Here is a 13,899-nt window from a genome sequence, read left to right as displayed (position 1 = left end):
TATACCTATGTAACAAACCTGCACGTTCTGCACATGTATCCTAGAACTTGAAGTAAAATAAAACAAAAATTTAAAAATATAAACTTTATCAATCACTTGATTAGAATAACTTTATTTCAGAGATCCTCCATCAAACAAGAAAATCTTTCCTATAATTTATTTAGCTATTAAATGATAGGTTGGGCCTAATCAATATCAAATTAAATAAGTCAAATTTGCAGGATGACTACAGACGGTGAGTTTTTAGTTCCTAAATAAGAAAATTCATTTTTAAAAAGCTACAGAAGAAAAAAACTCCATTTATCAATTTACACTTTCTTATTTGCATTACCTGGGATTTATATTTAAAATAAAAAGTTTTTGGCCAGGCACTGTAGCTCATGCCTGTAATCCCAACACTTTGGGAGACCAAAGCGGGCGGATCACCTGAGGTTGGCATTTCGAGACCAGCCTGACCAACATGGAGGAACCCGTCTCTACTAAAAATACAAAATTAGCCGGACATGGTGGCACATGCTTGTAATCCCAGCTACCTCTGAAGCTGAGGTGGAGAATTGCTTGAACCCAGGAGTCAGAAGTTGTGGTGAGCTGAGATCATGCCATTCCACTGCAGCGTGGGCAACAAGAGTGAAACTCCATCTCAAAACAAACAAATAATAAACAAAAACAAACAACAAACAAAGTTTTCATTTAAATTTTTGCAAATTAATCTATATCAGGCATATTATTCATTTACATTTGTTTTCCTTCTTATAAAACACATTCTGCTTCTTCCATTTATTTCCTTAAATACATGAATTCACCCACAGTCTCTCTAGTTCCTCTCTACTGGTTCAATACATGACTCTTTCAGCTATTCATTATATATAAAAAGCTTTAAAATCCTCAACTATTCTCGCCCTTTCTATCTCAGTGCCTTGTTGTCTACAGACTTTGCAGACTGATGTGATTCCCTCTGAAACCTGAATTATTAGGTTTTCAGAAAATGTCTTTTTTTTCCCCAATGTAAAAGACAAATAGGCTGGCAATGTAAATTTATCATTTGAACAACCGTTATTTAACCAGCTCGGTTGTAATAGTCAACTTGGGATTAATGTAAAAGTGCTGTGTTGATTTTATGCATGCTGAACTCTTTTTTGCTGTTAAGGGAATTCGTAGGTAAGATATTGCTTAAAATTTCTAAACTACTATTATCTGTTCACAAATACAAAGCATTTTATATCTGAAGTTCAATAGTATTTTAAATTGTTTCTAATTCTTTAGCCTCACCCTGTGATCCCACTTTCATCCTGGGCTGTGCTCCCTGCAATGTGATCTGCTCCATTATTTTCCGTAAACGTTTTAATTATAAAGATCAGCAATTTCTTAACTTGATGGAAAAGTTGAATGAAAACTTCAAGATTTTAAGCAGCCCCTGGATCCAGGTAAGGCCAAGATTTTTACTTCCTGATAAACCACTTATGCTCTTTTTTTCTGACAAATCGAAAATTCTATATGGGTCAAGCTCTGAAGTGCATTTTTGAATACTACAGTGTTGCCCAGACAGTCATGGGGTGAATATCTGGGAAAGATGGCCAAGCCCTTTATTTTATGCATGGGAAATAAATGTCCCAATATAGGCCTGACTTCTAAGCCCATTAACTGCCTCATCAATGTTTCTTCCACTAAACTCCAAAGCCCTGTTTCTATAAAGTACTTTGGTGACAGCCCCAAAGCGTGCTCATATCACTCCATGGACATCCAGGCACTTTGGAGGCTTCCATTACTCACAAGACTTGTCCTTCAGTTCACACTTTGTCACATTGTGTGGCAGAAATATCCTAATTTAAAAGACATCTCCTTCAAGAAGGGAGAATATTTGGGACCATAGAAGCTGCCAAGAAACATGAATAGGGCAGGGGTGTTTGATATGTCAGTTGGGATTCTAGCTGATGAGATAGCTGGGCTAGGAATGATGAAATTATTGGTTTTATGGTGTATGAACCATAAACAGACATCACACGTATACTCTGTGCTGAATTGGCATGTTTTATACTCTGCCTAAATAATGTGTGATTTTACAGAAGTCATTTAACTGCTCTGGTACACAGTTGGAATTTGAAGTATCCTTGAGCCTCTCCTACTTTTAAAATACTAATTCCATTTCAGAGGGTGCTTGATAGAAATCAGTATAGTAGGGACTATCTTTGTACTATCAGTCAGGTTGTCCAAACTCTCTTAACCTATGCTGTCATCTATAAAACATGAATGTGGTAATTCATGCCATCTTATATTTCAAGATTGTAGAGATGAATTGTAAAAAGTAAGAGAACTAATATAAAGTTGCTTTTATACAATAAAAAGGAGGTATGAGTCTAGAAAATGTTTATCATCTGGTTTGAATTGATTCTTTGGTCAGAATTTTCTTCCTCAAATCTTTTATAATCAGATAATTACTACATATGTACAATAAAAATTTTCCCATCAAGATATATGATATATTCTATTTATATTTTTAACTGTAATTTACAACCAGAGCTTGGTATATGGTATATATGCCTTTATTAAAATGTTTTAATTTAATAAATTATTGTTTTCTCTTAGATCTGCAACAATTTTTCTCCTATCATTGATTATTTCCCGGGAACCCATAACAAATTTCTTAAAAATATTGTTTTTATGAAAAGTTGTATTTTGGAGAAAGTAAAAGAACACCAAGAATCGATGGACATGAACAACCCTCGGGACTTTATTGATTGCTTCCTGATCAAAATGGAGAAGGTAAAATGTTAACAAAAGCTTAGTTATGTGACTGCTTGTGAATCTGTGATTCATTGACTTGCTCTGTGTTTACTAGGGATATTTAACTGGTCAAACAGTAATGCTTGAGAAGCACTTTAAGTTTTTATTGTATGAATGAATCTCCAGTAAGCATAATGGAAAATATAAAATTAGATTGTTAAATAATTAGAATAGGTAGACTAACTTGTTTAAATAAAGATAATGCACCCAAACAATAAAGATGGCCAAATAGGAACAGCTCTGGTCTGCAGCACCGAGCGAGATCAATGCAGAAGGTGGGTGATTTCTGCATTTCCAACTGAAGTACATGACTGATCTCATTGGTACTGGTTAGACAGTTAGTGCAGCCCATGGAGGGTGAGTCAAAGCAGGGTGGGGCGTCTCCTCACCCAGGAAGGGCAACGGGTCAGGGAACTCCCTCTCTTAGCCAAGGAAAGCTGTGAGGGACCCTGCGGTGAGGAATGGTGCATTCTAGCCCAGATACTATGATTTTCCCACAGTCTTCACAACCCGCAGACCAGGAGAGTCCCTCAGGTGCCTACACCACAAGGGCCCAGCACAAAACTGCGGGGCTGTTTGGGCAGACAGAGCTAGCTGCAGAAATTTGTTGTTGTTGTTGTTGTTGTTTTTCATACCTCAGGGGCACCCAGAACACCAGCGAGACAAAACTGTTCACTGCCTTGGAAAGCAGGCTGAAGCTAGGGAGCCAAGTGGTCTGGCTCAGTGGATCTCACTCCCAGAGAGCCCAGCAAGCTCCACTGGCTTGATTCTTACTGCCAGCACAGCAGTCTGAAATTGACCTGGGACATTTGGGCTTAGTAGGGAGAGGGGCGTGTGACATTACTGAGGCTTGAGTAGGCGGTTTTCCCCTCACAATGTAAACAAAGCCAATAGGAAGTCTGAACTGGCTGGAGCCTACTGCAGCTCCAAAAAGCTGCTGTAACCAGACCATCTATCCAGATTCCTTCTCTCTGGGCAGAGCATTTCTGAAAGAAAGGCAGCAGCCCATGAGGGGCTTATAGATAAAACTCCCATCTCCTTGGGACAGAGCACCTGGGGGAAGGGGCGGCTGTGAATGCAGCTTCAGCAGGCTGAAATGTTCCTGCCTCCTGGTACTGAAGAGTAGTAGATCTTCCCTCAAAGTACTCGAGCACTGCTAAAGGACAGACTGCCTCCTCAAGTGGGACCCTCACCCCCATGCCTCATGACTGGGAGGCCGCCTCCCAGCAGAAGTTGACAGACAACTCATACAGGAGAGCTCCATCTGGTTGGCATCTGGCAGGTGTCCATCTGGGATGAGGCTTCCAGAAGAAGGAATAGGAAACAATCTTTGCAGGGCTGCAGCCGCTTCTAGCAACACCCAGACAAATAGGGTCTGAAGAAGACTTCCAGCAAACTCCAGCAGACCTGCAGCAGAAGGGCCTGACTGCTAGAAGGAAAACTAACAAACAGAAAGGAATAGCATTAATATCAACCAAAAGGACGTCCACAAGAAAACCCCATCCAAAGGTCACCAGCATCAAAGACTAAAGGTAGATAAATCCATGAAGATGAGGAAAAAAAAAAAAAAAACAGTGCAAAAAGGCTGAAAATTACAAAAACCAGATTGCTTCTTCTCCTCTAAAGGATCACAACTCCTCTCCAGCAAGGGAACAAATTGGATGGAGAATGAGTTTAATGAATTGACAGAAGTAGGCTTCAGAAGGTGGGTAATAACAACCTCACCGACCTAAAGGACCATGTTCTAACCTAATGCAAGGGAGCTAAGAACCTTAAAAAAGGTTACATGAGTTGCTAATTAGAATAACTAGTTTAGAGAAGAACATAAATGACCTGAAGGAGCTGAAAAAAACAGCACGAGAACTTTGTAAAGCATACACAAGTATCAATAGCCAAATTGATCAAGCAGAAGAAAGGATATCAGAGATTGAAGATCAACCTAATGAAATAAAATGCTAGGGCAAGATTAGAGAGAAAAGAATGGAAAGGAAAAAACAAAGCCTCCAAGAAATATGGGATCATGTAAAAAGACCAAACCTACGTTTGATTGGTGTACCTGAATGTGATGGGGAGAATGGAACCAAATTAGAAAACTCTCTTCAGGATACCATCCAGAATAACTTCTTCAACCTAGCAAGACAGGCCAACATTCAAATTCAGGAAATAAAGAGAAGACCACAAAGATACTCCTTGAGAAGAGCAACCCCAAGACACCTATCTGTCAGATTCACCAAGGTTGAAATGAAGGAAAAAAATGCTAAGGGTAGCCAGGGAGAAAGATTGGGTTACCTACAAAGGGAAGTCCATCAAAATAACAGCAGATCTTTTTGCAGAAACAGTACAAGCCAGAAGAGAGTAGGAGCCAATATTCAACATTCTTAAAGGAAAGAATTTTCAATCCAGAATTTCATATTCAGCCGTACTAAATTTCAAAGTGAAAAAGAAAAAAAATCCTTTACAGACAAGCAAATGCTGAGAGATTTTGTCACCACCAGGCGTGCCTTACAAGAGATCCCAAAGGAAGCGCTAAATGTAGAAAGGAAAAGCTGGTACCAGCTACTGCAAAAGCATACCAAATTGTAAAGACCAGCAACACTATGAAGAAATTACATCAACTAATGGGCAAAATAACCAACTATCATGATGACAGGATCAAATTCACATGTAACAATGTTAATCTTAAATGTAAATGGGCTAAATGCCTGAATTAAAAGACACAGAGTGGCAAATAGGATAAAGCGTCAAGACCCATTGATGTGCTGTGTTCCAAAGACCCATCTTACATGCAAAGACACAAAGAGGCTCAAAATAAAAAGATGGAGACAAGGAAGGGCATTGCATAATGGTAAAGGGATCAATGCAACAAGAAGACCTAAGTATCCTAAAAATATATGCACCCAATACAGAAGCACACAGATTCACAAAGCAAGTCCTTGGAGACCTACAAAGAGACTTAGACTCCCACACAACAAAAGTGAGAGACTTTAACACCTGACTGTCAATATTAGACAGATCAACGGGACAGAAAATTAACAAGGATATTCAGGACGTGAACTCAGCTCTGCATCAAGTGGACCTAATACACATCTACAGAACTCTCCACCCCAAATCAACAGAATACACATTATTCTCAGCAACACCTCTCACTTATTTTAAAATTGACCACATAATTGGAAGCAAAACACTCCTCAGCAAATTTAAAAGAACAGAAAACATAACAAACAGCCTCTCAGATCACAGTGCAATCAAATTAGAACTTAGGATTAAGAAGCTCACTCAAAACCGAACAACTACATGGAAACTGAACAACCTGATCCTTAATGACTACTGGGTAAATAATGAAATTAAGTCAGAAACAATTAAGTTCTTTGAAACCAATGAGAACAAAGACACAACATACCAGAATCTCTGGGACACAGCTAAAGCAGTGTTTAGAGGGAAATTAATAGCACTAAATGCCCACAGGATAAAGTGGGAAAGATATAAAATTGACACCCTAACATCACAATTAAAAGAACTAGAGAAGCAACAGCAAACAAATTCAAAAACTAGCAGAAGAAAAGAAATAACTAAGATCAGAGCAGTACCAAAGGATATAGAGACACAAAAATCCCTTCAAAAATTTAATTAACCCAGGAGTTGGTTTTTTGAAAAGATTAACAAAATAGACCACTAGCTAGACTAATAAAGAAGAAAAAAGAGAAGAATCAAAAAGACACAATAAAAACTGATAAAGGGGAGATCACCACTGAGCCCACAGAAATACAAACTACCATCAGAGAATACTATAAACATCTCTATGCAAATTAACTGTGTAATCTAGAATAAATGGATAAATTCCTTCACACATACACCCTCCCAAGACTAAATCAGGAAGAAGTCAAATCCCTGAATAGGCCAATAACAAGTTCTGAAGTTGAGGAAGTAATTAATAGCCTAACAACCAAAAAAAGTCCAGGACCAGATGAATTCACAGCTGAATTCTACCAGAGGTACAAAGAAGAGCTGGTGCTATTCCTTCTGAAACTATTCCAAACAATAGAAAAAGAGGGACTCCTCCCTAACTCATTTTATGAGGCTAGCATCATCCTGATACCCAAACCTGGAAGAGACATAACAGAAAAAGAACATTTCAGGCCAATATCCCTGATGAACTTCGATGCAAAAATCCACAACAAAATACTGACAAACCAAATCCAGCAGCATATCAAAAAGCTTATTCACCACGATCAAGTAGCCTTCATCTCTGAGATGCAAGGCTGGTTCAACCTTCAGAAATCAATAAATGTAATCCATCACATAAACAGAACCAATGACAAAACCACATGATCATCTCAATAGATACAGAAAAGGCCTTTGATAAAGTTCAACACCTCTTCATGCTAAAATCTCTTGATAAACTAAGTAATGATGGAACATATCTCAAAATAGTAAGAGCTGTTTATTACAAACCCACAGCCAATATCATACGGAATGGGCAAAAGCTGGAAGCATTCCCTTTGAAAACCAGCACAAGACAAGGATGCCCTCTCACCACTCCTATTCTACATAGTATTGGTAGTTCTGGCTGGGGCAAACAGGCAAGTACAAGAAATAATGGAAGCTCAAATAGGAAGAGAGGAAGTCAAATTGTCTCTCTTTGCAGATGACATGATTGTATATACAGGAAACCTTATCATTTCAGCCCAAAATCTCCTTAAGCTGATAAGCAGCTTCAACAAAGTCTCAGGACACAAAATCAATGTGCAAAAATCACAAGCATTTCTATTCACCAATAATAGACAGACAGCCAAATCATGAGTGAACTCCCATGGAAAATTGCTATGAAGAGAATAAAATACCTAGGAACAAAACTTACCAGGGACATGAAGGACCTCTTCAAGGAGAACTACAAACTACTGCTCAAGGAAATAAGAGAGGATGCAAACAAATGGAAAAACATTCCATGCTCATGGATAACAAGAATCAATATCATGAAAATGGCCATACTGCCCAAAGTAATTTATAGATTTAATCCTATCCCCATCAAGCTATCACTGACTTTCTTCACAGAACTAGAAAAAACTACTTTACATTTCATATGCAACCAAAGGAGAGCCCACATAGTCAAGAAAATCTAAACCAAAAGAACAAAGCTGGAGGTATGTTCTTCTACCTGACTTCAAGCTATACTACAAGGCTACAGTAACAAAAACAGCATGGTACTGGTACCAAAACAGATATATAGACCAATGGAACAGAACTGAGGTTTCAGAAGTAACACCACACATCTACAACTATCTGATCTTTGACAAACTTCAAGAAAACAAGGAGTAGGGAAAGGATTCCCTATTTAATAAATGGTATTGGGAAAACTGGCTAGCCATATGCAGAAATCTGAAACTGGACCCCTTCTTTACAACTTATACAAAAATTAACTCAAGGTGGATTAAAGACTTAAACATAAGACATAAAATTATAAAAACCCTAAAAGAAAACCTGGGCAATACAATTCAGGACATAGGCATGGGCAAAGAGTTTGTGACTAAAACACTAAAAGCAATGGCAACAAAAGCCAAAATTGACAAATGGGATCTAATTAAACTAAAGAACTTCTGCACAGTAAAAGAAACTATCATCGGAGTGAACAGGCAACCTACAGAATGGGAGAAAAATTTTTGCAATCTATCCATCTGACAAAGGGCTACTATCAAAAATCTACAAGGAACTTAAAAAAATTTACAAGAAAAAAAACAACACCATCAAAAAACAAGTGAAGGATATGAATAGACAGTTCACAAAAGAAGACATTTATGCAGCCAACAAACATGAAAAAAGTTCATCATCACTGGATCATTAGAGAAATGCAAAGCAAAGCCGCAATGAGATACCATCTCATGCCAGTTAGAATGGCGATCATTAAAAAGTCAGGAAACAATAGATGCTGGAGAAGATGTGGAGAAATAGGAATGATTTTGCACTGTTAGAGGGAGTGTAAATTAGTTCAACCATTGTGGAAGACAGTGTGACAATTCTTCAAGGATCTAGAACAAGAAATACCATTTGACCCAGTAATCCTGTTACTGGGTATATACCTAAAGGATTATAAATCATTCTACTATAAAGACACAGGTGCACATATGTTTATTGCAGCACTATTCACAATAGCAAAGACTTGGGACCAACCCAAATGCTGATGAATGACAGACTGGATAAAGAAAATGTGGCACATATACACTGTGGAATACTGTGTTGCCATAAAAAAGGATGAGTTCATGTCCTCTGCAGGGATATGGATGAAGCTGGAAACCATCATCCTCAGCAAACTAACACAGGAACAGAAAACCAAACATTGTATGCTCCCACTCATAAGTGGGAGTTGAACAATGAGAACACATGGACACACGGAGGGGAGCATCAACACAACACGGAGGCCTGTCAGGGGGTGGGGGACTTGGGGAGGGATAGCATTAGGAGAAATACCTAATGTAAATTACAGGTTGATGGGTGCAGCCAACCACCATGGCATGTGTATACCTATGTAACAAACTTGCACGTTCTGCACATGTACCCCAGAACTTAAAGTATATATATATGTATAAATCTACCCAAGGAGAAACAGAATGCACATTTCAGGTGAAATGGAATCAATTACCAACAAATATGAAAATACAAAATATGCCATATGATGAAGATGGGCATCATTATTGCACACAGTTTATTTGAGAATGGGAAAGAATGGCTTAACCTAGGTGGGTTTCCTGCATTCCTGCAAATTGAAATCGGCCATAAAATATTTGCAGTGAGAGTCAGAGGAGGGTTTCAGATGAATTGGAATGCTCTACATGGAGGTGCAGAGGTGGGTGATGGGAAAGAGTAGGTGGATGGAAGAGGGAAGGCAAGCCTTCATTGAGTGTAAACTAAAATGATTTGTACAGATAACAGTTGCAATTTGGTGTCTATCAGATAACGTGTAAACATCAATCCTGTTGTCATGTCACCATTGTTGAAAAGGCTATTTTTTCCCCTATTAAATTGTCTTGGCAACCTTGTCAAAATCCAATTGACTATAAATGTGTGAAGATTTTGTGTGTGTTTGTGTGCTCTCAATTGTACTCCATTGATCTATATGTCTGTCCTAATCCTTATAGTACATTGTCTTAATTACTGTAGTATTGCATTAATACCAAGTTATTAAATCAAATCAAGGAGTGTGAGTCTTTTGTTGTTCTTTTTCAGTACCGTTTTCACGATTCTGGGTCCCTTGAATCTTCATATGAAAGTTAGAATAAACTTGTCAATTTTCTCAAAGGAGCCAATGGGAATTTTGACAGGATTGCATTAAATCTGTAGATCAAGGAATTATGCCATTTCTTAAATTGAAGTGAAATTCATATAATATATAATTAACCATTTTAAAGTGTACACTTGAGTGGTATTTAATGTATTCACAATGTTGTGCAACCACCAGCTTTCTCTGGTTTCAAAATGTTTTTATCACTCCACAAAAACATATCGTATTCATTAAATTATCACTCCATTCCTCCATCCTATCATGTAATGACCTCTAATCTTCTTTCTGTTTCCATGGATTTGCCTGTTATGGATATATAAAGGACTCATAGCATATGTAGCCTGTTATTTCTGGGTCCTTTCACTTATAAAGTTTTGGAGGCTCATCTAAGTTGCAACGTGTATCAGTACTTCATTCTTTTTTGTCGCTGAAATATATTTTATTTTCCACGCACATATATCACAATTTGTTATTCATCTGTTTATTACATTTGCATTGTTTCCAACTTTGGGCTCTTATAGATAATCTTACTTTGAACATTTGTGTGTCTTTCTTTATGAGCATGTTTTCATCATTCATGGGCATATTTTCAGGAGTTGAATTGCTGGGTCAAATGGTAATTTTATGTTTATCTTCTTGTATAAGAGCAAAACTTTTCTAGAGTGAATGTGACATTTTATATTCCTTCCAGCAACATAGAAGGATTTCTATTTTTCCACATAGTTGCTAATACTTGTAATTTTCTGTATTTATTGAAACCATCGTAGTGAATGTAAAGTGGTAGCTCAATGTCGTTTTATTTATTTATTTATTTAGAGACAGAGTCTTACTCTGTCACCCAGACTGGAGTGCAGTAGCATGATCTCAGTTCTCTGCAACTTCTACCCCCTAGGTTTACACAGTCTTCCTGCCTCAGTCCCCAGAGTAGCTGGAATTACAGGGACGTGCCACCACACCTGGTTAATTTTTATGTTTTTGGCAGAGATGGGTTTTCACCAATTTGGCCTGGCTGGTCTCAATCTCTTGACCTCAGGTGATCTGCCCATGTTGGCCTCCCTAAGTGCTGAAATTATAGGTGTGAGTCATTGCGCCCAGTTCTCATTGTGGTTTTAACTTGTATTTAATGGCCAATGATTTTGAACTTCTTTTAATATATTATTACCCATTTGTATATCTTCTTTGGATAAATGCCATTCAAGTACATTTTCTGTTTAAATTAAGTTGCTTTTATTTTTCTTTTAAAGCTGTTAGAATGGTTTATGTATTCAAAACATTAAACTCTTACATATACATAATATGAAAATATTTCCTCCCATTCTGTTGGTTGTCATTTCACATTCTTAATTATATTCTTGCTGTACCAAGTTTAATTTTGATGAAGTTTGGTTTATCTATTTTTCCTTTTGCTGCTCTGGTATCAAATTTATAAACCTATTGCCAAATATGAAGTCATGAAGATTTACCCCTAGGTTTTTTCTAAGAGTTTTATAGTTTTAGCTCTTATATTTAAGTTTTTCCATCCATTTTCAGTTATATTTTTCATTTGGAGTGAAGTAGGGAAGGTCTCAGCTTCATTCTTCTGCATTTCACTGTCCTCTTGTCTCATCGCCATTTGTTGAAGAGATTCTTTCCTCGGATTGAATGGTCTAGGCACCCTTGATGAAAGTAAATTTGCCATAGATCTTTAGGTTTATTTTGTGATTTCAGTTTTATTCCATTGGTCTTGATGTCTATCTTTATGCTAGTACCACACAGTTGTGATTATTATACTTTGTAGTAAGTTTTGAAGTTGGAAACTAGGTACTCACAGATACAGAAATTAAGTAGAAATTACTTACGCAGATAGTATGCCTTTGGGAGTCCTCAGTAAGGTTTTTCTTTTTAATGGAAAGCAGCCCCAAATCATTTTCTAACGAAGAGCATCTTGTATAATCTAGCTGCAGACATAGACGAGGAAGCTGGAAGCTTCTTGGGTGAATGCTGGTAATACAGAACTACTTGTGACTAGGCATGTTCAAAATGGCGGATCCATCTTCCCTCCCCTTTGCCAGCAATGTGTACAGTAAGGAGCAGATAAGATGGCACTGGTCAAGTGGAAGTCCCTATGCATAATAAGATTACAGTGGGGAGGTCAGCCTTCCCCACCCCCTATGTAAATGTCACACCTGATTAAACCAATCTCTGGACCCTATGCAAATCAGACACTGCTTCCTCCAGCCTGCCTATAGGATCTGCTGTCATCCACCTCCTTCCCCCTTTTCCAATGTCCCTCTTTCTCAGAAGCTGCTCTTTTCTCTCCTTTCTTCTATTAAACTTTCTGCTACTTAACCCACTCAGATGTGACCATTTCCTAAATTGTCTTGGGGCATGATGACAAACCTGAGGGTGTACATCCCAGACAACCTAGCTGCTTCATCACCATGTAGTTGCATATTAATTGAACAATCAACTTTCCCATTTCTGGAAAAAAGACCATTGGTATTTTGGTAGGGATTGCCTGAATTTTTAGATCATTTTGAGGAGTATTGCCATCTTAACAATATTAATTCTTCCAATCCTTGAACATGGGATAGTTTTCAATTTATTTAGGTATTAGATATTCTTTTTTCCTCTGTTGCAAGGGTCTGGTTTAGTTTAAAAGGCAAGTTTATCTTAAATTTTGTATTTAGTTATGACCATTGATTGATTTTAAAATGATACCATAAGAAATGCCTTCTTTTAAAAAAAATTACAACTTTTATTTTAGATTCAGGAAGTGCATGTTCACATTTGTTACATGGGTATATTGTGTGATGCTGAAGTTTAGGGTACAAATAATGCTGTCACCCAGGTAGTGAGACTAATACCCAGTAGGCAGTTTTGCAGCCCTTGCCTTTATATCTCTCTACCCTCTATAGTAATTCCGTGTGTATTGTTTCCATCTTTGTGTCCCACTTTTATATGTGAACATGTGGTATTTGGTTTTCTGTTGCTGCATTAATTCTCTCCGGATAATGGCCTCCAGCTGCATCTATGTTGCTGTAAAGACATGATTTTTTAATGGCTGCATAATATTTCATGGTGTATATATACCACATTTTCCTTATGTGACACATCATTGGTTTGTTCTATGTCTTTACTGTTGTGAATAGTGCAGGAATGGACATAGGAGCACATGTGTCTTTTTGGTAAAACAATTTGCTTTCCATTGGGTACATACCCAGTAGTGAAATTGCTGCATTGAACGATAGCTCTGCTTTTAGTTCTTGACTTTCCATATAGCTGAACTAACTTACATTCCCACCAGTAGTATATAACTGTTCTCTTTTCTCTGCAGTCTCAAGTATTTTGTCCCTTTCTGTAGGTTATCTGTTTATTCTGTTGGTAGTTTCTCTTGCTGTGCAGAAGCTCTTTAATTAGGTCCCACTTGTCAATATTCACTTTGGCTCCAATTGCTTTTGAGGAATTATTCGTAAATTCTTTACTAAAGCCTGTATCCAGAATGGAATTTTATAGATTTCTTTCTATAGGATTCTTATAGTTTGAGGTCTTAAATTCAGATCATTAATCCATCTCGAGTTAATTTTTGTATATAGTGCCAGGAAGCATTCCAGTTTCATTCTACATATGGCTAGTCAGTTATCCTAGTTCAATTTACTAAATAGAGAATTCTTTCTTCATTGATTATTTTTGTCGACTTTGTTGAAGATCAGATGGCTATAGGTGTGTAGCTTTATTTCTGGTTTCTCTACTTCTGTTCAATTTGTGTTTTGTACCAGTTACAAGCTCTCTTGGTTACTGTAAACTTACAGTATAGTTTGAAGTCACCTAATGTGAAGCTTCCCAGTGTTCTTTTTGCTTAGGAT

General features: G+C 37.5%; 1 protein-coding gene across 1 annotated transcript in view; it reads left to right on the top strand.

The window, feature by feature from the left end:
* The window catches only part of LOC105534700 (cytochrome P450 2C9-like), a gene marked incomplete at its 5' end in the record, with an annotated part of 58,392 nt that overhangs the window by 3,755 nt on the left and 40,738 nt on the right, over positions 1 to 13,899 (top strand). The window contains 2 exons of the mRNA XM_011973493.1: positions 1,264 to 1,424; positions 2,584 to 2,760. Of these exons, the coding sequence (XP_011828883.1) occupies positions 1,264 to 1,424; positions 2,584 to 2,760 (338 nt within the window). The remainder of the gene's footprint in view (positions 1 to 1,263; positions 1,425 to 2,583; positions 2,761 to 13,899) is intronic.

Source organism: Mandrillus leucophaeus, unplaced genomic scaffold, assembly GCF_000951045.1.
Source record: "Mandrillus leucophaeus isolate KB7577 unplaced genomic scaffold, Mleu.le_1.0 Scaffold1389, whole genome shotgun sequence".
Classification (NCBI taxonomy): domain Eukaryota; kingdom Metazoa; phylum Chordata; class Mammalia; order Primates; family Cercopithecidae; genus Mandrillus; species Mandrillus leucophaeus.
This window is presented reverse-complemented; position numbering and strand designations above follow the sequence as displayed.